The sequence below is a fragment of the Scatophagus argus genome, chromosome 19 (assembly GCF_020382885.2).
Source record: "Scatophagus argus isolate fScaArg1 chromosome 19, fScaArg1.pri, whole genome shotgun sequence".
Taxonomy (NCBI): Eukaryota; Metazoa; Chordata; class Actinopteri; family Scatophagidae; genus Scatophagus; species Scatophagus argus.
Window position 1 is genome coordinate 1,815,100 of NC_058511.1, and position 23,377 is coordinate 1,838,476.

Consider the following 23,377-nt stretch of genomic DNA (forward strand, 5'->3'; position numbering starts at 1 on the left):
GCTGCTGCTTCCTCCGACACCAGTAAACTGCAGTGACTACCTTTAACTTTACACTCTGCCAGCACCACTGCTGTTACTGCTATCTGTAAGGAGCAACCACTCAACCACTGAGGCTGACACACACTGGGTGGACGGGTGGATGGATGGGTGGATGGTTGGATGGATGGATGGGTGGATGGATGGGTGGATGGGTTAATGGGTGGATGGATGGATGGGTGGGTGGACTGCTGGGTCCCTCCCATGTTGCTTAATACTGACACCAATCGGTTTTGTTTGTTTCTGTCTTTTGTTCTCTTCGTCCTTTTCTTTTGCCTAAAAATGGCCGAGTTGAAATGACAAAACTCACTGACTGTGCAGTCAAAGTTGTTGTTGTTTATAGGAGGAAAAAGAAAAGAAAGGAGAAATTTATCTGAAGCGATGGTTTGCTCTCTGAGGGGATTGGATGTCGCACGCTTGATTGACGAGCTGGAGCACAAGACGGATTATTGACAGACATCACAAGTGGTGTCTGAAAATGGTGAGAACTTGACTCTCATTTTTAAACACGTATGAATGAGTTGAACCCGAAAGCTGGTGTAAGCTGCAGCATGGAGCTGTCAGCCAGAGGGACGTTTGCCTTCAAGCTAATGGGACTCGATGGCACTCGGTTTGTGGTGCTCAAACGCCTCAGAAAGCATCTACAGACTTAGCTGTGAGCAGTTTCATGTAGGAATGAATTACCATAAAATACATACATACACACACACACGCATATATATGTATATATACATACATATACACACACACACTAAAACGTAACAACAAAAGGAGCACAAACCAATTATTCTATTCATATTTATTTGAAAACAACAATCCATTTTTTCCACTTCTACTGCGATTCCTTGTTGCAACTGGGTTCATACATGATATTTGTATTAATTCCACAGAACACCATCACAAAAGTTACCCTTTTATATGCACGTTTACCTTTTTTTTGTCCTTTTTTTTGTATCGTTGTCATTTCTAAACAATGACTTGTGCTTTGATATCTTTGAAAGAGAGAAAGAGATTTTTTTAAAGACATCATTGTCGTCATGATAAGTGTACATAACAGAGGGAGGGCTGAAATAGAAAAAAGTGGTGAGAAGAGGATATACTGGTCGAATACACACCGATACAGAATACAGAAATACACACTCACATTGCAACCTGCCCGACTCCACCCAAAACTGTCAAAAGAGAAAAGAGTTGTGTCAGTGAACTCACCACAGCCTCCCGTCTGCTCCCTTCTTCTCCTGATTTTAGGACTTTTAAAGTACGCTCATTGTTGCCTTGCAACAAATACTCTCCCTGCCGGTGGGCAGAGTTTTGGCTGAATATTGCTTAGCTACACAAAGGACACCCAGCAGAGAAGAAGGGAATCGCAGAAGGGCGGAAAACGCTGTGCAGGAGGCCTCGGTGTCACAACTGTTCCACGTATTATTAGGATTATTTTCGTCAGACAACTTTGGGGCTCAAAGCGCGGAGCACTTCTCCACCTAAACACTTTCCTCTCAATCAAAGTTTACTGCAGATAAACTGACCCGAGTGCTGGGCCTTTGACAGCAAGGATCCTAAGAAATATAAGGTGCATTTGTCAGAGTTTGGTGTGTGTGTGTTTGCGTTCGCGTCCTCAGAAAGAAATCCGTTAAAGGAGAGTTTCAGTGGGTTGATTGCCATGGCCACAATGTGCATCAATGCCAAAAATAAAAATAAAAACGTACGTGTGTGTTTAGGGGAGCTGAACGAGTATTTACATGGACTGGAATGTTTCCCGCTTTCAAATATTCACTCGAGCAAAGTTTGCTTGTCAGAACGTGGAGCTACCTTTAATCAGCGCAACATCGACATTTGTCTCCGACAGAGGCGGCGGTGCTGGCAGGGTGGGGTCAGGGTGGAGGGGTGGGTGGGGGTTTGGGGTTAGAAAACAAACTGCTGAATGCCACGGTGCAAGAAGGCATGTTCATTCACTTAATGCTGAGGGCAAATCTGTGCCTCATAAAAACCAAAACGACAAAGAAGGAGAGGAAGAGGAGGAAGAAGAAGAAGAAGAAGAAGAAGAAGAATTCCATGAGAGTAAGTAAAACAAAAGGAAGAAAAAACAAGAAAAATCACAATGAGGGAAGAGCAGCAGGGAAATGTACAAGCAAACTACGATAAGCTTAATGTGAATGTCATTCTAAAAGTTAAGTGCAGATAGATAGATAGACAGTTGATAGATCCTATATACTGTATGTATTCATATGTGGGTAAATATTCTGGTAAATCTTACTTGTATGTGTATATACCTCCAAGCTGAGGGGGCTCACTCAGACGTATATAAATAGGTCTAACATATAAAGCCATATTACAGTGTACATGTTCTCGCCCTAATGTAAGCGATAGCAAAAACCCATGCTTTACATAGAAAAAGGCATCCACGACAATTAAGAAAAAATGTACAATTTATGAAACATGGTAACAATAATAAATAGTATTATAGAATCGCTGCTGTACACAAAAAAGCCATTTTTAAAATTTCACTCATATAAAAATATGTTTTAGTGCAACCGTACGTAATTGTAATATCTATAACTTCACATCGCTTGACTTTAAAAAAAAGAAAAACAAAACAAAACACAGGAAATGGTTAAGGAAGGAGGGAGGAGGAGGAGGAGGAGCAAGGGGGTTGCATTTATTACAAAGCTGATACGCAAAACGTGATAATATTGTATTTACATTTACCTTCCTGCTTATAAGAATATAAGCAAAAACACAAACAAAAAGATGAAAGAAAAGGCACACACATAGCTGTCAGATTTTTTTCTTTTTGACGTACCGTTTAACCACAGTCCCTTTCGTTTACTGATGTCTTTTAGCAGGTTTTGGTCGGGCTCGTGTGTTGGTGGGAGTTAACGTACACGTGTAACCGTTTGCAGATCCTCTTTAAAGTCTTTAAATAAGAAAGTCTCTGCGAGCAGAGCCCGCTCACATCAGGCATGCTGTACACAAACATCAAAACTGCACAAGTTCATTTGTGTTTTAGTCTGTTTTTGACAAGAGCTGTTTTCCTTTGAATGCATTGTATTAATGTGTGTGTGTGTGTGTGTGTGTGAGAGAGAGAGAGTGTGTGTGTATAAAACAAAGTAGGAGAATATGTGTGTGTGTTAAGTGTGCAAAAGTCATTTTTCTCTCTCTGTTGCACTTCATCCCTTCCTTTTATCCAAAAACGACATCAGCAAAAAAGTAAAAGAGGAAAAGTCTCGTCTCTCGTCGCCGCTTTTCGTCCGCAGCCCTACGACACGTCTTTGCTTCTTTTTGTGCTTTCCTCCTCCCTGTCCCTCTCCAGCCTGAGAGGTTTGGACGCTGTTGAAGGCTGGAGGCTTTCGGATCCCGGGCTGGGAGGGTGAGGAGAGGGGGAGGAGGAGGAGGAGGAGGAGGGGTGAGGGGAGGTGGGGACTGATGGGTAGGGGGGCCTGAGCTCCAGGCTGCTAAAGTGCTGAATCCCGGGACCTTGTGGAGGAGATGGCGAAGGATGAGGAGATGGTGGCAACATGGCGATGGATGGCGAACGCTGCTGTTGTTGGCAGTCGGGGGACAACGCGGCAGGAGAGGAAGAGGAGGAAGAAGCTCTGCCTCCCTCTCTCCCATAATCCCCTCTGCCTCCTCCTCCTCCTCCTCCTCCTCCTCTTTCGGCGAGCTCCTCCGAGTCGATGCAGAGCGAGGCGATGGCCCTGGTGCAGGTGTGGATGCTCTCCTCCTGCTCCAGCCTCACTCCTCCTTCTCTCTCATGTGATGAAGGGTGAGGTGAAGTCGACTCCCGCAGACTCTCACCTCCTCCCGCTCCTCCTCCTCGGACTCCCCTCTCGGTGGAGGAGGTGAAGTGAAGGGAGGCCGCCTCGCCGGTGGTGGAGTCCTCCGACGTGCTCTTCTGCAGCACCAGGCGGGATGCGACCTTCTGCGCCCCCTGCTGGGCCAGCGGGGTGGTGACCGACGTGGGGACGGAGTGTACCATCTGGATCCCCCCGATGGGGATCATTGGGAACGGTGAACGCACCTGAAGTGAAAGTCTGACTGTTAGGAGGGTCTCGAGACATTTTTCTTGCAAGCGAATGCTGCGTGTAATAGTATACGAACAAACAAATTCTCGGCCTTTTGGCTGAGATCGAGTGTAGTATCTGTTCTTGGCTGGGGAGATATTGCACTGTTAAAGGCCAGGCTACCAAGGTGAGAGATGAAGATGGTATCTGGAACTGCGCATGGAGGGTCCCCATTCAACAATGGCAGAACCCTCATGACTACCAGGGCATGAAGCATCTCCCATCCATCATAGTTTTGGGAAATAACAGGGGCTATGTTTTTTGGGGGCAGCTGTGGCCTAGAGGTTGGAGAATCGGCTTGTGATCGAAAGGTTGTCGGTTCAATTCCCCCACTGGGTGGGCAGGAAACAATTTGAGTGTGGTGGAGTGATAATATCCCCACCCCTCCATTAGTTGGCTGATGTGCCCTTGAGCAAGGCACTTAACCCCCCCCCCATATATGCTCCCTGGGCTCACTGCTCCTGTGTGTTTCACTGCATGTTGCATGTGTGTGTGTGTGTTTCAATCAGTGATGGGTTAAATGCAGAGAAGTCATTTTCCAGCTTGGGATTAATAAAGTAAATGAAATTAAAGATTAAACAAAACTAAAAAAAAATTGTTTGCCGGATGTTTGAATTGGTTCTGAGCTGATGAACTATGTGGACGAGAGGAGGACGCCCTTAATTTGGACGTTTTGAGGACGTTACGTGGAAGACATTTACTAAAAACTACAGCGATCAGCTCTTTTAGTTAATTACTGTATTTTTTTAAAAATGAAACCACATAGTTATGAGCTGTTGACTTCTTCAGTGGGAACCAGTGGGCCTTTTGCAGAATTGTTTCATCGAATAATAAAAAAGTAATGTTGTGTATTTTGTTCATCTTTTTATATTTCCACCTTGCTTTTCAGAATAAAATCCAAATTTTAAAATAAAATAATAAAATAATGCAAATAAAATAAATGAATAAAATATCCATTGTGTGTGTGTGTGTGTTTGCCTAGATTATAAATATAAAATCTAAAAAGTAAATCTAAAATATTTAACGTACAAAATGAAGATTCAATATTCAAGATTCAATGAGTTTACCGGAATAAAAAGACGCACACAACTCAGAATAAATGAATGCTTAAAACACTCGAGTACCTGGAGCTGCGAATGGAGAGGAAGGTGACTGAACAGGACTTGATGGGGAGGGCTGGACTGGTTACCGCGGCCACCACCCTGGTCGCGTTTCCCTGACGACGGGGAGCCCGGACGATGCTCCTGGTGACGAACATAAAAACATGCTGTCAGTTGGCCGTAATCATGAAAATTTCTTCTTGCCCCGACCGCAGGTGTCGGGGTCAGGAAAACAAACAGGCAGCATGAGGGCTCAGTCAAACGTCTCGTGTCTGAATAATGGCTGCTAAAACACAAATGTGTCGGTCATCAAAGCCGAGCCAGTCTCACACTCTGCCTCGCGCTCTGCTGAAGTGGGACCAGCAGCAGCAGCCAGAGTTTGAAGTGGGGCTCTTAAGAAGAAAACCAGCCGTGTTATTAACCACACCACCGGCAGCCAAGATCCCATTACCACCAAAACCCAGCAGCCCTATCTTCAATCATCCCTCCCTCGAACACACCGAGTCTGTTCCCTCATCCCGCCTCAATGTGGCTGCTCCGTCTGCTTTTCTTCTCCCTGCTCTGAGAGCCTTTCTCGTCTCGCCGTCCTCTTCCTCCATCTCCCGCTTCAGGTTTGCCACAGCGGCACCACAGACCGAGCGGCAAACCGTTTCGTTGAAGCGCCTAAATGTTAGTGTTTTTGCTTTGTGATGTTTGGGATCCCTGCTAACAAAGACACTCACAGGACCTTTCCAGATGAAGCGTCCTGTCAGACTTTAAAAGTGAGCGCTCTGTTCAGACAAACCTGGACTGAGCTGCTGCCAAATGTTTTCTGTCTTTGTCCTACTTAAGCCAAAGTCTGGGACACACAGATGAGCTGTGTAATCGAATCTTTCCAGACTGCAGATGTTCAGGTATGTCATTCTGCCGCTCAAGGGAGCCAAAGTGCAGAGTTGCCTGCTAAAATCTACAGTTTTTACCAACGACGGCTGTGATGGCACACACCCCAGAAAAGACAAGAGTGAAGAGGAAAGTGAGAGAGCGTCTCGAGTTTGGACGTTTGCTGTATTCAGACCAAATCAAGCAGCACAGGGTTATGTGACGGTGAGCGAGTGTGTAGTTTAAATCTAGTTTAAACTAGTGAACTTTTGCCTTTTTAAAGTTGAAGAAATCACCTGTTAATTTGACTTAATTGTTGGTTCCATTTCTTCTTCTCTATGGGAACAATTACCACTTCTAGTACTGCTGATGTGTTGATAAAATGGCCTGAAAACGGCCTGATGGACTCTTACCGTCTCCATCTCTGTGCTGTCTCTGCGACGTCCCAGATGGTCCAGCTCTGCCTGACCCAACACCCCAGTCTGGTGAGCTGGCCTGAGGCTGCGCGATCCACCCTGCTGGCTGATGGTCACAGGCAAGTGGAAATATCACATTAAATCTTCATCATCTTTAGTTCAACAAAAAGTTCCATAGTAAGTAAAAGTCCAGCATTACTGATCTTGTACATTTTCATGTATAGCTGGGCTTTTTCCATACTCATTATGTATTTTGAAGTCAGCATCATTTTTGCCTGATTCTACCTACAGCGTCTGTTTAAAGGATTTCTGATTTTGCTGGATTGTTCAGCGCCGACACAGACGTTTTAAAACCTCGATCAGGTCATCCTCCCTTTGACTCACCTTTGGTGGTGAAGGTGCTGGTGGAGCCCTCGGCGAGGGGAAACAGGCCGGAGCATCCCCCTGTGGCGGCCTCGTGGGGAAAGGTCACGCTTATAGTCCCTTCCAGCGGGAGATGTGGGTCGAGAGAGCGGGGACAGCAGAGAGAGGTGTCCCCTCCTGGGGGACAGGTCTCGCCGGTATCCCCCTGCCACCCCCAGGTCCCTTTTGGGGGAGATGTGACGCAGAGGGGAGATGTCCCGCTGGGGAGAGAGGTGTCCGGCGTGGGGCGAGAGATCGCGACGAGGGGAGAGGTATCGGTGGGATGAAGGTGAGGATGAGGGCGAGATGGGGGATGGGCAGCTGGAATAGTCCAGCCCGGGAGAGGACAGGCGGGATGAGGAGGAGGAGAGGTCTGGGGAGGGGACAGGAAGGTCCTCGTCCATGGAGGAGGAGGGAGGAACCAGCAGCCTGCTGCCCAGTGGCCGCTGAGGAGCTCGCTGGTGCTCCGCCTGACTGCGCTCCCTCGCCGCCAGGTCGCTGGGCGGAGCCTGCGGTGTGATCTGGATGCTCGGCACGGTGGTGAAGTAACCAAAGAGAGGAGGCTTGTTGGTGTTTCCCAGGAGATCGGATGCTGAATGATGAGAGGGGTGAGGAGCAGGCTGGGAGGAGGCCACAGCTGTGATGGACATGGAGGGCAGGCCGTAAGGCTGGGGGCTGGTGGAGCGAGAACGGGTCTTAGGGGTGGAGTCGCCATCGTAGTCGTCCTCCTCGTCATCTTCATCATCCACCTCGTCGCCGTCTTCCTCTCCGCCTTCTGAGTCGTCAGCATCTGAGAACTGGTGATCCGTCATGGCGCCTCTGGAAGGCTTTTCAGACCTCTGACCTTCCTCTCCGATGTCTAAAAGAAAGGAGGAGAAAAAAGGTGAGGAAGAGGAAAAAGAAGAAGAGAGAGAAGATGTGGGGGGTGACAATGAAACCAAATGAAGCAGGAGAAAGTAGAAGAGGAGCAAAATGTGTGAGAAGAAGAGGAAAAAGTGAAAGTAGAGGAAGTGAGAGAGGAAGAAAAGGAGGAAGAAGAGCAGAAAACAAAAGAAGAGCAGACGGCTAAGAAACAAATTGTAATAATATGTGGTAGCAGAAAGAGTTTAGATGTGAAACAAAACACCACTGAAACCACATTCCCACCAGCTCAAACCAATAAAATATAAAAGACAATAAAATAAAGTAATTTGAGACAAAAGCCTCAACACTTTGGTTTTTCTGCATGATGGAGTCCAGCCAAACGCTGGTAAGCTCTTATTGTACAGTAGCTGCAAAGCTACTGTTGGCAGGTCACCAACCACCACTTTGAATCCATTAGAAAAAGTGAGCGATTGGCTGATAACTGAGTCAAACTAGAAACAAATCCAAAGCTGGTGAAGTTGCAGACCTGATCCAGACCTGATCCAGACCCGTTCTGAGTTTTTAACCTGGTTTTGTCCAGCCAGAAACCATAATCAAAACTCATAAGATGTATATTTTCTCCTCTTTAATTTTCGTCAGTTTTATTTGGTTCTCCAGGCCTTTGGGAAGCAGAAACCGTTTGGAGTTAATAAATTGTATTTAACCGACTGCTATGAGAGGAAATCAGATCCACTAACACCAGACTACTTTTCCAGTTAGTCTCTTATATACAACAGTTTTTCACAAACCACAAATGTTTATGTCTCGACGACTCACAGGCTGACTTTCAGTAGCTCCTTCTTTCCCCCAAACCCTGTGTGTGTGTGTGTGTGTGTGTACGCCCCAATTAAACACAGAGCCAACACACACACACACACACACACACAGTATCAGCTGAAGTAAAGTGTAATCTGGTGGTCTACATGGAAAATAAAACCAGCTAACAGTCAGATGTTGGAGCAACGTGACGCTAACAGTTCACCCACTCAAGTGAACCCAATGTCAGCCTGTCGCGCCGTGAAGCACCTGCTGACAGGTAAACCCTGAGAGTGTGTGCACCTGAACCGGTGATCCACGTCAGCTTTATAAACATGTTGCAGTAAATACACAGATGGGTTTTTACTGCTGGTTGACAGTACAGGCTCAGAGCCCAGTCCAACAGCACTTTGTGGACCGGTCTGGGTGGCCTGTTCTGTTCTGCAGTTTGTGTCACTTAGTTAGTTCATAGAACTCACTGACTCCTGTGGTTATGTTAGACCTCTTCAGTGAGGAGCCTTCGGTGGAGGTAAAGTTCAAGACTTACTAATATCACTGTTACCAGTGAGGCTAAAGGGAGGCATCCTCTTAACTTATTGCAGCACTTAATCAATCTTCATCCAACCACAGCAGCTCCTGGGCCCACATGACTTCAGTGTTTCTGTTACTGCAACACGCCCCTTGGAGACTAAATGTACCAACAAAGAAGAAGTTGTTAACTAGAACGGCTGTGAAATGAATCACACTGACTGATTAGACCCCACTCATCTGTTCAGGAAGTGTCACGGCCTCGAGAGACGGCCAATCACCATCTATTATTTGTGAATATTTCATGGGACGTCACATTCGTCCCCCTCAGCCCACAACACCTTCCACAGCGAGCGTTTTCAGGTTATTTCCTTTGAGCTGATGAGAGGAGAGGCGGACAAAACTCATGAAGCCCAGAGGAGATGAATGGCAAATAAAGTTGTGGCATTAAAAATGTTAATGTGAACATTAAAATGAAATAACTAGAGACTCTGAGGATGTTTATTTGTATTTCCAAGGTGGTTCGTGTGTCGAGTCTGCTTTCCATTACACTAATTGTCCCTGTACAACAACTGCTCTGAGCCAAAGACGCTGCAGGCAGCACTCAACGAGACGGCAGGACATCAGTGTGTGTGTGTGTGTGTGTGTGTGTGTGTGTGTGTGTGTGTGTGTGTGTGCGCGCGCGCGCGTGTGTTTCCTACCTCCTTCATCTGCCTCGTTGTCCTCAACAGAAGACATGGAAACTCCCAACTCCAGACACTTTTTCATGTGAGCCTTAGACTTCATGTGCTTCGTCAGGTTTCCTACAAAACACACACACACACACACACACACAGCATTTAATGACTGTTCCACTAGTCTTACTGGAAACCAGAGCACATTTGGCTCCATCGGCACAAGGGTGAAAAAGAAACTGGGCAAAATGGAAATAGGGGCGACACCACAAAATCAGAATTTACAAATTATATATAATTTATACATAATGTAATTTAATGACAGAATTATTGAGCTTGGTCTGAGCTCAGAGGTCAGAAGCATCTACTGTACAGAAAGGGGAGGCGTTGAAAATCGATCAGGCAGATAATGGCTCCTTATTAGAGATCAGATGTGGGCGAGTCAGCATCTTTGACCAAACGTGATGGCGGTTCCTGTGTGACCGCAGCGACAGAAAACAGCCTCTCTGCATGGTTTTTCACTCTCTCATTTGACCACTGAGAACTGAATTGTTCAGTTAAAGATCTGATTTGACAGATGCGATTGGTCTTCGGAAGTTTCAGTGCACTGAGATCATCAGGTCAAAGTCAAAAAGAAGGCCCACCTTTGGTCTTGAAGGCGAAGTTGCAGAACTTGCAGACGTACGGCCGGACGTCGGTGTGCGTTCGGATGTGTTTCTTCAGCATGCTGGGTTTCTTACAGCGGATGCCGCACTCCTCACAGATGTACTTCCCCCGACCGCGACCTCGAACGTAAACGTAGTCCTCGTTGGATTTGTACCTGGAAGTAAGAGCAAGTGATAAGGGATCTATGATGAGGCGTTTCTCTTTGTTAAAACAGAAATATTTCTTACAACACGTCAATATGAACAAATGCAAGCGAAAGCATACAGCACGCAGGCTCCTAATGTAGAGAAGAAGAACCTTCATTCACATTCCCTTTGTATAAACACGTCTTCCTGTCTTTGCTGTGACAGACACACACTCTGACTCCTCAGAGAGGTCAGAGGTCAGCTGGGAGGGACTCGCTGTCACGCTGTAGGACACAGACGTTTGCTGACTTGGAGGTTCTGCTCGAAATGAGGCTTTCTCTGCTCGGCTCTGAGCATCAGGGAGAGAAATCTGGATGCAACACACACACTATAGAGACCAAAGTATCCAGACACACCTCTTTATGGGCCTGTTCCTCAGGGTTTGGGCTCGGCCCCTGACTTCCAGTGAAGGGAAATCTTAATGCTTCAGCACACCAAGACATTTTGGACAATGCTATGCTTCCAACTTTGTGGCAACAGTTTGTTGAAGGCCCTTTTCTATTCCAGCATGACTGTGCCCCAGTGCACAAAGCAAAGCTCCATAAAGACATGGTTGGATGAGTTTGGTGTGGAAGAACTTGACTGGCCCACACAGAGCCCTGACCTCAACCCCATCCAACACCTTTGGGATGAACTGGAACGGAGATTGTGAGCCAGGCCTTTTGGTCCAACATCAGTGTGTGACCTCACAAATGCTCTACTGCATGAATGGGCACAAATTCCCACAGAAACACTCCAACATGTTGTGGAAAGCCTTCACAGAAGAGTGGAAGCTGTTAGAGCTGCAAAGCTGTCTGTGTGTTTAGACTGAGACGTCATTAAAGTCCCTGATGGTGTGATGGTCAGCTGCTCTGCTGTTCTGTGGGAGAACAGGATGAAGAAACTGATCTGCATGATGTGCAGATTAAAAGTGTGCAGAGGCATAGAACTCCATCGTCTCCTCAAACCAAACTCACCAGAAAAACTGCCGTATAGCTCAACTTATTACAACTCACACTGTCCATAAATGAGGTTTACTGTTTGTTAAAACTGTACACTAAATATTTGAAGGTATTGGACCCGATACTGGACTGCTTCTTAGGTTAACAATATTTTAATAATCCTCTAATAATATGCTGTCAAAACTTCTGATAAGGACACCTTGAATTTGTTTGTCAAAAATGCTGGACATTTGACATTTAAAGTAAACTCGTGAGTGCTCAGTAACCTCAACACACCCTTCATTACATCTGGTGTATACACACATCAGGATATGTCTGCTGTAAGTGCTAAGTTCTGATGTATCATCAGACAAATCTGTTGAGTCTGAGATGATTAAGGGGAAATATCCCGTTTTTCAGATGTTCCTGTAATCTTCGCTTTTCCTGAATCACTGGATAGATCGACCTCTTCATTCCTCTGGGATCGAAACAAATTAAACTGTGGACAGAAATCCCTCTTTAGCTGACCTGCTCATAACCCACAGAAATATGCAACTGCAGTAGAGATCTCTTTGTTTTCAGGGTTCACAGCTAAAATGAGAAACAATGCAGCATTCCACCTCTGGGTTCATCGTCTTCATGCTGGTGTTTCTGTCTAAAAAAAAGATAACCACAGTCCTCCTCCTTATTCTTTTACAAGACATTACAAAAACATCGCTGTCAGGCATGCTTTTCTAGCCCAGATGAGGCTTCGAGTGAAACAGCGGACACTTGGCAGCAGGATCAGTGCATGTCGGCGTGTCTGTCGTGGAGGGAAATAACCACCAACCATCAGTCAGACGCTGGTCAGTTCTGTGTGTGTGTGTGTGTGTGTGTGTGTGTGTCTTAGCTCTGCCTCAGGAGCATCACATTCAGGTTTTGTATGTAGAAAATCTAGCATCCTTGAGGTGAAATAGTGAAAGCGGCTGGTGAATTGCGTCGTTTCCTGTCCTGTCTGCAGCTGCTGGAGAAGTAGGTAATGTGTAGTTCAGGGCCTCATGTGTAAGAGGTCAAATATCAGGTACATCAAACAATCGGCCTGCATCAGCCTGAGGAAATTTGTCTTTCAACTGCGCCACAGAGCGGGAAATACCTCCGAACGCTCGTCTGAGCCGAGACGTTTACACAGCTGCAGCCAGTTATGAAAATGAATTATGATGATTATTTTGTTTGATACTATTTTATTCGCAGCACACGGTAAGATCATAAAGCAGATTCTCTTTCAGAAAGTACTGAAATTTTCATGGGACGAAGAGAAGCAACGGATTTGTTTCCTTTCATCCAGAGAGATTTCAACCCTGACTTTGTTTTTCTTACAAAGACTGAAGTGTGTGTTTCTGTGTGTCTGTTTGCTCACTACTTGTATACATACTGTTTATGTAGGTACACATGTGCATGTGTGTGTGTGTTTACCTGGTTGGTCAGTTTGTGTGTTTTTATCCGCTTCTTGCTTCTAAAGTGTCCTTTGGGGACTACAGAGAATTACCTCACTGTCTGCTGCATTTAATAACTCTGTGTGTGTGTGTGTGTGTGCGTGTGTGTGAGTATTTGCATGTCCGTGTGTGTCTGCACACTCCATACTATAAGACTGTAAAACATTATGATACTGCAGGAATGTCTCAAACTGCAGGGGTTTCCAGCTTAAACTCCCTGGCACAGCCTTTATTTGATCGTTTAATGTACAGTTTACGACTGATTCCTGTCCTCATGGTGTTTTAATAACATCATAACTAATAACGAAGGATCCTCTGGGCTTCGCTGCTATCAAACAAAACCTTTAATTGCCTTAAAATCCCTATCTTTCTGGCTGTGAAACAATCGCAGGCCACATTTGGTGATGAAAACCCCACCTTGTGTCGGTCAGTTGGAAAATGACCTCATCACACACCAGATCTCTGACAGAAACACACAAACAGCTGTGCAGAATCTAAGAAATCTGGCAAAACTAATTTAAATAAATTTAAATCCAAAAGTGTCGACTCAAAGACTAAGCAAAGAGGAGAGCAGATCTGAGCTAACGTTTGATAGTGTTTGAGTGTACCGCAGGGTCAAAGTTATAAAGTTTGCACGAGATAGCAGCAGCATCTGAACTCTCATTACCCTGCATGAAAGAAAAGGAGTAAATATCAATGAAAACACAAAGAAAAGTTAAAATGATAGCAGGAGGACACATATCGCAGTTTTGAGACTTCAGTCGTGCTCTGAGGTCTCTCTGAATAATAAAACTTAAAGAACTGATAACTGCTGTGTTATTATGAGTGAGATACTTGTTATAAAAAACAAGAAGGTAAAAATACAAATAAAAGAACTGTAATAAAATACATGAATTCCTCTCTTTATAACATAAACAAACTAAATAAACTGCTGATCTTAGAAAAAGCTTTAAAAATACGACTAATGAGGGAGAGATTCCACTTCACACCAGTCTATAAAAATGAGAGCGAGAATTATGGAAGTCGACGTCCAATTACAGCGATGCAGCTCAAGTCGTTAGCCTCTGATGGGTTTACCAGGCTCAGGCTCTTGGCCTGACTCTGACAGGCACAAATTAAGCCCAAAGAATAGGTTGTAAAAGGATAAGTCTTCTTTTTTTATACCTAAGAAGATTTTCAGATTTATCATAATGAAACAGATGTCCTCAAAGTTCATAAAAAGGTCAATATTGAGCTGTAAGGATAACAAAAAGACAATCAGACAGCTCAGTGTTTTGTCAGTCCGAGGCTCCGCTTGTCTTAATTCCTTGAGGAGAGAGCAGCTGCTGAACGCTGACCGGTTCAGGTATCAGGTCAGGGTCGTACAACGTGAGATCCTCGAGCAGGCGGTTTCTTACTGTTCCTAAACTCGGTTTGAAAAATATGGAGGACCAGGTTTCTGATATCACATGGCAGCTCTGGAGATTTTTCCAGAGACTCTGAAGTGTGCAGAATCAGCTACAGCTCACAAATCACTTTCTAAATCTTAATCCAGATTTAGAATCTTTCACCCATGTCACCCATGTCCATCTTTTAAATCTTTCTAAATCTTAATCAATACTAACCATATCATTAATTTTAATGTGCTTTCGTTTTCATAGTGGTCATTACCTGATTTAATTTGTCTCATTATTTTAACTTCTCTCTCTGCTTGTCTTTTTATCCAGTTTTGTCTTTTTTTTGTCCATAGTTCTGGATAAAAATGTCGCGGTAATGACTACAACTTGCTCAATCAGACGTTAGGGTTTGATAAGAAACTTTCATTGATGCTTGACTCTTAATGGTTTATGCTCAGTTCTCCAGCCTTTCCAGTTTCAGCCAGTAAAGTTAGAGATAACAGATCCCAATCACTGACAAAACCTAATCAATTATCCCTTAATAAGTGTGCTGTTTCTTTACCGGATAATAAAGATTCAACATTTGTACACAATTCGCATCATCTCTGAGGGTAACTGCTATAACACAGTGACTATTCATAAAGACAGTTTTTACATTTGTTTACATGCAATGTTGTCTTTATGACTTTTTCTAAGAAAAATGTATAAAATGCTACACAACTTGTGTGCTCATCTCGCCCACTGGAACAATCCTGATATTACAGAAGACCAAGGCTTGTTAAAACTGTTTCTGTCACTTTATCAGACCAAAATGAGGACTGTGTGCGTATTTGCTGGACGTACCCGCCTTCGAAGATCTTAATGCGGGTTGGTTCGGTGGTGGGCTGTTTGACTGACACTTCCTTCTCCACCTGCTCCTCTTTCGAACGGTCCCATGACACCACCCCCTTCATCTTCCTCCCAAAATGACTGACATCAATTGGCATCAACTCTGGCTTCAGCTACAGAGAAAAAAGAAAAGGGAATGAGGATTCAAAGAAAACTAAAGAATAGCTTTTTAATTATGTGTGCATACATAAATGTTAATTTCTGCGTATGTCCTGTACGTGTACACTGTTTTGAGCTTCTACGTTATGTATCACTACCTGATCAAACCTCAGCTTCCAGGCCACCGATGACACCAGTTTTCCTGAGCTGGGTGGCGACATGGCTGCAGATGTGTACATCAGATCAGTGTTTCTCCTCTGCTTGGACCTGAGCAGGGCCAGCGCAGCCTTGGTGCTGAGGTTCAGAGGATTGGGGTTGTATGAGCTTACACACCATGAATTGTACACAGAGCCATGCAAGGCAGCCTGAGTGCTGTTGGGTTTGGTGTAGTTCAGGAAACACCAGCTGACTCGGCTGGTGGTGCGAAGGCTAGGAAACTGGAAAAGCTGCTGGACGTCAGCCACATCCGTGAGTAACAGAGTCTGACCCACTGCTCCGGATAATCCTGAGCTTTGGTTAGCAGCAAGCTGAACCAGCATGCTTACAGGGATTTTATTGGGTGTGGCCTGCTGTTTGCTGTCACTGTCTTCTGCATCATTGGAGGACACCATGGACTGGGGGCTGGAGCTGGGCTCTGGGACCAACTCGTCCACATGAAGCTCCTCTGGAGAGTCCCGGCCACCTGAAACTGGGGAACGGTCTGTGACGATCTGGAGGGGAGGAGTGAAGCTTTCAACTCGGGGTACATCAGGGAGGTGGGGAGCAGAGGAACGAACAGGAATGGCAATCTTGGTGGCAACAGGAAAGTCGCTCAGTGGAGGAGAAGAGGACATCCTTTCAGAATCATCCATAGAGTCTTCGCTCTTCAGACGTACTCGCTGACCACTGCCCTGCACTTTCTCGAGCTTGCTACTCCTTTCACTGCCACTCAACTCCACTGCGCTCATCTCCTTAACAATCTGTCCATACATCCTCTCCTCCTTCACTCTTTTCTGCTGCTTCGTCTCGATGAAGAGCTCCAGAGAGCTGGCGGGGGAAAGCATGCGCTTACTGCCTCCAATGCCAGACCCTGAGGCGTCTGTGGTGGATATGGTGCCTGACGTTAGTGACAGTGGGATCCCTGTGTTCAGCCGTTGCTCTGGCAGTGAATCTGGAATCTTCCAAAGTGGGTAGCGCAGCACTGCCCCATCAGTCTGTCCCAGGAAGTGTGATAGGTTGAAACCTGTCCCACTAATGCCTCCTCCCATTCCCCCAAGTGGTTTGTTGGCACTCACAACAGCAACTGGGGGAGAAAGGCTAATGTTGTCCACAACACCTTGCCTGGCTGTGCCTACTCCTTGTGTCCCACTGCCATGGGTGGCTCTCAGCTGGCTAACACTGGTGTACATAACACTACCAAACGATGGCACATGTGTTTGGATCCGTACGGGAACCAACATACCAGGCATAGAAGCCTGGGAGCCCAGGTTCTGAGTGGCAAAGACAGGTTGGATCTGCTGCAGAAGCATAGGGGTGGTGGTGGAGCTGGGAAGAGAGTGCTTGGAGGAGAGAGAAGCAAAGTTTTGCTGTTGTTGCTGAGACAGTGGAGAGTTGCGAGATGAGAAAGAGGCAGGGTATATCTGAGAGCTTGGATTCTCTGATTTTCCATCATGTGGCTGTTGATCATGGATTTGTTGCATGGAGTGGAGCGGTTGTTGTTTATGGAGTGGGTGTCCGGGCAGATTGCCTGGTGATCTAATGTGGAGTTTTTGGAGTTGCTGCTGGGCCTGGAGGGTCATTTGCTGCCTGGGTGTCTGACCAGTTTCTTGACTCCAGAACAGACCTGGTTGCTGGAAGGAAACAAAGGGCGGGCCGCTCTGGTACTGCTGGATAACGTCCTTGTTCATAATCTCATGACCTGGATGCTCTCCCTCAGATGATGAGCTCTGGGCCTGCAGCCGATGTTGCTGGGACCTATTATGAAGAAATGGTTTAATGCTCTTAACGTTTGAAATAGGTAGGGACAATAAGTGTTATAAGTAACAGAAACAATGATATTGTAATTGTGGAACCAGTTTGGGGGATTAGCACAGGCAACAAAATTGTTGAAATGTCTGTACCTTTGCATTGCATATTGCCTGAATTGTGTCCATTCCTTTGCAGTTAAACAAGGCATATAACTAATTTTGGGGTGACATGGGAAAGCCTAGACTTCATTACCTGCCATAGAGAGGTTCATCCTGCAGGCTATCCTCACTAATACTCTGCTGGAGGAGATGCTGGTGGTGCTGTTGGTGTTGGTGAGATCCTGCACCTGTGCATAAAAATAAGAACGTACTGTATGTAGAGCATTTTGAAAGAACACATGCCACACCCATATTTTCATGTTAGAAATATAAACCATAGCGGGTCAAATAAGGCCCAAACATTTCAAACCCTGCCTATTTTACTGAGTACAGAAAGACCATAAACACTCCATCCTGAGACTGCACCTATGCAATTAAATTCTTTCTTTTCATCAACAGAACATTATACAAAAATCTACAAACTGTACAGATAATTTCACAATCCAGTTTAGTTAGTGTAATCGAAGACTTACCACCAACACTACTGCCAACTCTCTTGGTTCTGCATGTTAGATCACTACTGCTGTGGGGGGATCCTGTTGAGCCAGGCCATACCCCATGTTCCAGACTCTCCTGTTTAATCTCGGAAACCCCTAGCTCTTGGCTGACTGCCTCTGGATAAACACTCAGTGAAGCCTGTAAAATGCATGAGCAAACAGGAAAGAAGTGTTCAGTTCTGATGAAATTATTTTGAGATAATTGGATGAAGCAAGTGGAGAGACAAGCCCATGTCTAAAAATAACAATGGACTTTTTATGCTACCTGTCGGACAAGATATCCACGCCGGCGTTCCTTCATTGCAGAAGCACTAGAGTATATCTCTCCCTGTCTGGAGGAGGACAAACTTCCATAGTCAAAGGATTTGCTTCGCATTTCAGGCAACTCTGTGGGCAGTGTGCATGGTGCCTGTTCGGAAGAAGACCTCCTCATCTCCCTCTGCTGGTGGTGGCTGGAGTGACCACTGCCAGGCACCGTCAGGAACTCTGACTGCTTAGGTCCACCACAAGATGCCAACGAGTCATCCTGGGTCAGAATTACAAAAAACATTGTTCCTAATTTATCTACCTTTACTTGAACTCATTGGGAATGTGGTGTCTTTTGCAGGTGCAACATAGCCAATATGAGCCTTTACAAGCAACAACTAGCATGTAATGTTAATCCATCACTAGCAGTGTGTGCTAAGAGAACTGTGAAGTGTTAAATGCAGGGGTACCTGTTTGGTAGGTGAGACAGACTTGAGGCCTTCATCTCTGTCAAAGGACATGGAGAAGGAGGAGGAGTGGGACAGGTTGCTCTCTTGACTGGGGCTGCGAGAAAGGCTGGTGCAGGTCGACTCAAAGCTCGATTCCCCTGAGGAGTGCTCCATGTCTGTCAGACGCAACCTCTTCTTCTTGGGTGGGAGCTTTTCCGATGGCATCTGGGAGAGCGTGTCACTCCTCTGCGGCAGCTGGAACTCCTCCACATGCTGCTGCTGCTGCTTCTCCAACTCCTTGGTCATTGGAGCTTCTGTATCTTTCTCAGGCTTGTCTGGCTCCTCTGTCACCCTGATCTCAGGGACTTGAATGTTGGGCTGGCGAACGAGTTTGTGTGGGATGTGATAAGGCTGACCAGGTGACGCTGCAGCTGATGAAGATGAGAGGGAGGCCAGGTCACTGTCACTTTGCAGCTGCTGCTCCATGCTCTCTGTCCTAAGCAGGGCAGATTCAGGACTCAGAGCATCTTCAAAGATTTCGGTGTCAGACTGTTCAGAGTACTGGCTAGATGGAGCTTTATCTGAAGGTTGATATCCTGGCTGCTCAAAGGACTCTGACTTCTCAAAGGAACTTGGCCGGCTGAGGGAGTTGGTGTGCTGGATGACTGATATGACATTCCCAGCTGCCTTCCTGCAGTCAGAGTCAGGAAAAAGTGCAATGTCCTCAGAGCACATGCTGGCACAGGTATCAAAGCTGTCAGACTGGCTATGAGCGCTGTGAAGAGAGCCTTTCCCTGTTGGGGTGGCTCTCGATCCATCAAGGCTACCCTGTTTAAACTCATAGTCACCAATCATCTCCACTGAACCACTACAGCTACTGTCGCAGTGCCCAGGACTGTCCTCTTCATCCCCAACACTTTTCTCTTTCCTCCTTTTTCTTGTGGCTATTTCTGACATGCTAACTTTAGTACCATACGGACTGTAGGCGATGTGCTCTGGGATTCCTGGGCTGCGCTCATTGATCTTCATACCCAGAGATGAGGCTACAGTCTTGGGCATGTGAACATAGCCCTCAGCCTCTCCTGCATGGGCTTCATTGGCTGAATGTTCAAATGCAGCCTGTCTTCTGAGTCTGCGAGGTGGGTAAAACACATCATCTGATGTCATCATCTCATCGAAGGAGTGGCTGCCTCGAATCCCTGGAGGGACACTAAGGTTAGGAGGGGAGGAAGTTGGCATGGAGTTGCTTCTAATAAGTGGCCCAGAATCTGACGGAGGCTCCAGAAGACCTGTGCTGCTTTGACAGGGTCCTGTTGGATACTGCTTGGGATCTCCAGAGACTCCTACGTCTCCTCTGAAACAGATATGATCTTCAGCTATCTTCCCCATGTCCAGAATAGCACCCGGTTGCTTTAAGCTAGCCAGGCTACTGGGGTCTGCACCTGCCATGGCCACTGTGATAGACTGTCTAGATCTGGAGTTGGGTCGGTAGTACCAAGTCCGACCAAACATAATCTCTTCGTATGTCTTCACATTAGTATTTGGAGGGCTGATCTGCTGCTCTGCACTCTCAGAGCGTGAAAAGTAGCCAGAGTCTGTGCTGCCTTTGCTGTGAGGACTAAGGAGGTTCAGGGACTGGGACAAGGAGTCAGAGTCCTGGCCTTTTTTCTCATTCAGCCTCAGGGCCAGTCGTTGCTTGATGGTGGGGGAGTCATCCAGTGAATGCGCTCTGCCACCAGCCTGTGATGCCAACATGTGGTGTGACCCCTTTATGTCCTGAAAGGGTGGGCACTCCATCCCTGTGGAGGGGACTCCCCCAGGCTTAGGGACAATAAGGATAGGCACTTTCATGGACCCTGCTGGCAGCTCTTCTGCTGAGTCTGCATATGCTGGTTCCACACCACCTACACAGTGAGACAGGATGAAGTATGATAAAAAACAAAAGTAGAGGATCAAAAAGCACAAAGATTGAGTAAAACTTTGTGCAAAAACATAGACATGTAGGAAGTGAACGAATGCTGAACAGAATCAGGCTGCGTACAGTAGAACAATAAAAATATAAATGTGTCATTATAAACTGACACTCCAAAGTTGAGAAAATATAAATTTGTAAGAAAAAAATCCTCAGCCATAATATCTATTGAATCAGTGGTCAGAGAGAGGGTGCCTGTTTTGCTTTTTCAGAAGCTGGGCTTTTAGGGGGCATAACTTAATGTATTTTTGCGGATGGATGGATCTCAGGATACTTAATCTATAATTTAATTAATAATTTTTCAAAACATGTTTTGTGGGAAATTACCTGTATTCTTGTCAGCTTCAAATGAGATCTGTGGAATGGGGCTGTCTTTGTCCGTCAACATGGTGGATCCCTCCACACCTTCCTCATCTGTGTCGGTACTCTGGTCTCCATCTGAATGGACCTCAGTCTCGCCCACTGGGGATGCCTGGTCCATGTCTCCGCTGCGGGCCACAGCTAGCTCTGAAAATGGTACGAGCCCAGCCTTGATGGCATGAGCATGGGACTTGCGATGCTTATAAAGGTTGCTCTTGGTTTTGAAAGAAAAACCACAGGGTACACAAGGATATGGCCTCTCTCCAGTATGTGAGCGGATGTGCTTCTTCAGGACACTGGGCTTGGCGCAAGCTCTGCCACAGTAGTGACAGATGTACTTTCCAGGCTTTTTTGGCTTCTGCTCTTTTTTGCTGTAGCCCTCCTCTCCAGGCTCAGGGCCTGACTGAGAATACTGTCCGAAGGAGCTGGGTAAACTGGGAGATTTCTGGCGGGGAAACCTGCCCGCCCCAGCTCCGTGGGGGTGAGTGTGTCCCGGATGTCCTACAGGGTACAGGTCATCAGACGGTAACTGGCCAGCAAATGGCCAGGCATGAGGCTCTAGTCCTGGTTGAGGTTTGGCTCCTGAGAGGAAGCGCTCAGTTTGGGGGTGCTGAGGGTAAGGCTGGCCCAGCTGGTAGGGATATCCCCTCGGGAACCCCTGCGAAAAGGGCCCTTGGGGGTCTTGAGATGGTGGACCTCCTATGGCCCCAGCTGCAGAGGGTCCAGATAGCAGCTTTCCAGAATTCCCTGTAAATGCGTACTTCTGCTGGGGTGCTGATCCCCCAGTGGCACCACATGGCAAACTCTCACGGTGTTTTGCCTCTGGATCAGCAAAAGTGCTTCGTTTGGTGGTTGCAGAGGGCTCAGACGCCCACTTTCTTTGCAGAGGCGTCTTCTCCTTCCCTGGGTCCTTATTAGAGCATTTCTGCCCAGCGGCAGCTGATTCACGACCCTCCATTTTCTTCTGTGGGTTAGAAGAGGGAGGAGAGAGGGGATGACGGGGGAGTTCGCAGGGTAGACTCTGGAGGATTACAAGGTCCCAAAACTACCAGGCATGATAGCTGAACCTTTAAGGGCTGCCAACAAGTTCACAGAAACAGGAAGTACCCGTCCATTGCTTAAATAGATTGTAAATCCAGGCTGGAAACAGGAATTAGGAGGTGGAAATAAAAGGGGAGCTTTAGTGGATAACATCAGAAATGTTTTTCTCCTTTTGCCATTTTGTAAACACACTAATGTCACTGAGCGTTGTTTTTCTGTCCAGTTCATCTAAAGGCAGAAGAATCCTTGAGTGATCTGGAGAGGACACAACAACAAGAAACACAATCGGTGACCTGTGGAGTGCATCTTAGAACAGCAGTGTATTTAACAGCTGCAGTCAATCAACAACATACTGAATATAACAAAGGGGAAATACTAACTTTTCTTTAGGGGAAAGTGCATGTAGATCCTCGTTCTGTGTCTTCAAAAGTCATCCAGTTTTCTCAACAGAAGACCTGCAGCAAAACAAAGTGAATCAAAATGAATACAACTCACAACTCAATGATGATACGGAAGATAATTGAACCTGTTGCCCGGCATGTCTCTCTCACCATGAGGAGGTTTTGTGTTGAAACCTTAAAGAAATTTACATTACAAGTCAACACAAAACCTTAAAGTTTGTTTTAGAGAGAGGAGACACTAAGTTGTTAAGTACATGCCTGATGTGCGAATGCAAATGTCATTGATTGCTCAGTAAGTTTCTTCACACTGGAATCCATCTGTGTTTTTTTGCCTTCTCCACCCTTCCTCCTCCTTCCTCCCTCCCACCCTCCCTCCTCCTTCCACTCAGTGACTCACTGATGCAAAGCAAACCCACGCTGTTCCTAAAAAGACACAAAGGCTTATAAATAGCGCTGTGGAAGTGACGTCAGAGTGTCATAATGTGTGTAGGCGTCCAAAAAGGCCAAGTCGAAGAGCAGCCATCAGCACTAACACCTTTCCTTCCTCTCCGGGTGTCATAGTTTGATCTAACTCGATATGCACTCGTTCAAAAAGCGAACAAGAGAGCACACACAGAAATGAAAAGGGACACACAAATACGTAGGTACAATCCTGGCAAGCATTGCAACTCCACTGCAAGCACTGCAGTACACACAGGGTATGTGTGTGTGTTTCCGTTGTTTAACGTTTCTTAACCGCACCAACACCTGACAGAGGAAGAAGCACAGAGCCGCACACACACACACACACACACACACAAACGCCTGCTGAAGTTGCAGTTTTGCTTTGTATTTTCTCATCTCGGGGTTTAAACAACCTCCTCTGCACTCTGATTGCAACACACACACATTCAGTGTGGCCTTGGTGCTGGTAAGCAGGGATCAGTGACGTGTGTGTCTGGGGGCCCAGTGAGAGATCTATAAATA

At 46.1% G+C, this 23,377-nt stretch overlaps 1 protein-coding gene and 1 pseudogene across 4 annotated transcripts in view; one reads left to right on the plus strand and one right to left on the minus strand.

Annotated features, from left to right (window-relative positions):
• Positions 1 to 820: 820 nt before the first annotated feature.
• hivep2a (HIVEP zinc finger 2a) overlaps positions 821 to 23,377 on the minus strand; it is a 95,712-nt gene continuing 73,155 nt past the window's right edge. For all 4 annotated transcript variants that reach the window (XM_046373019.1, XM_046373018.1, XM_046373016.1 and 1 more), the window contains 14 exons: positions 22,391 to 22,465; positions 20,937 to 22,265; positions 18,659 to 20,541; positions 18,208 to 18,468; positions 17,919 to 18,081; positions 17,540 to 17,633; positions 15,499 to 17,293; positions 15,197 to 15,354; positions 10,379 to 10,554; positions 9,762 to 9,863; positions 6,856 to 7,732; positions 6,469 to 6,577; positions 5,222 to 5,341; positions 821 to 4,054 (listed from right to left, as the gene is read on the minus strand). In XM_046373019.1, the coding sequence (XP_046228975.1) occupies positions 3,293 to 4,054; positions 5,222 to 5,341; positions 6,469 to 6,577; positions 6,856 to 7,732; positions 9,762 to 9,863; positions 10,379 to 10,554; positions 15,197 to 15,354; positions 15,499 to 17,293; positions 17,540 to 17,633; positions 17,919 to 18,081; positions 18,208 to 18,468; positions 18,659 to 20,541; positions 20,937 to 21,927 (7,491 nt within the window). In that variant the 5' untranslated portion in view covers positions 21,928 to 22,265; positions 22,391 to 22,465 and the 3' untranslated portion in view covers positions 821 to 3,292. The remainder of the gene's footprint in view (positions 4,055 to 5,221; positions 5,342 to 6,468; positions 6,578 to 6,855; positions 7,733 to 9,761; positions 9,864 to 10,378; positions 10,555 to 15,196; positions 15,355 to 15,498; positions 17,294 to 17,539; positions 17,634 to 17,918; positions 18,082 to 18,207; positions 18,469 to 18,658; positions 20,542 to 20,936; positions 22,266 to 22,390; positions 22,466 to 23,377) is intronic.
• Positions 4,137 to 4,292, plus strand: LOC124051107 (annotated as a pseudogene).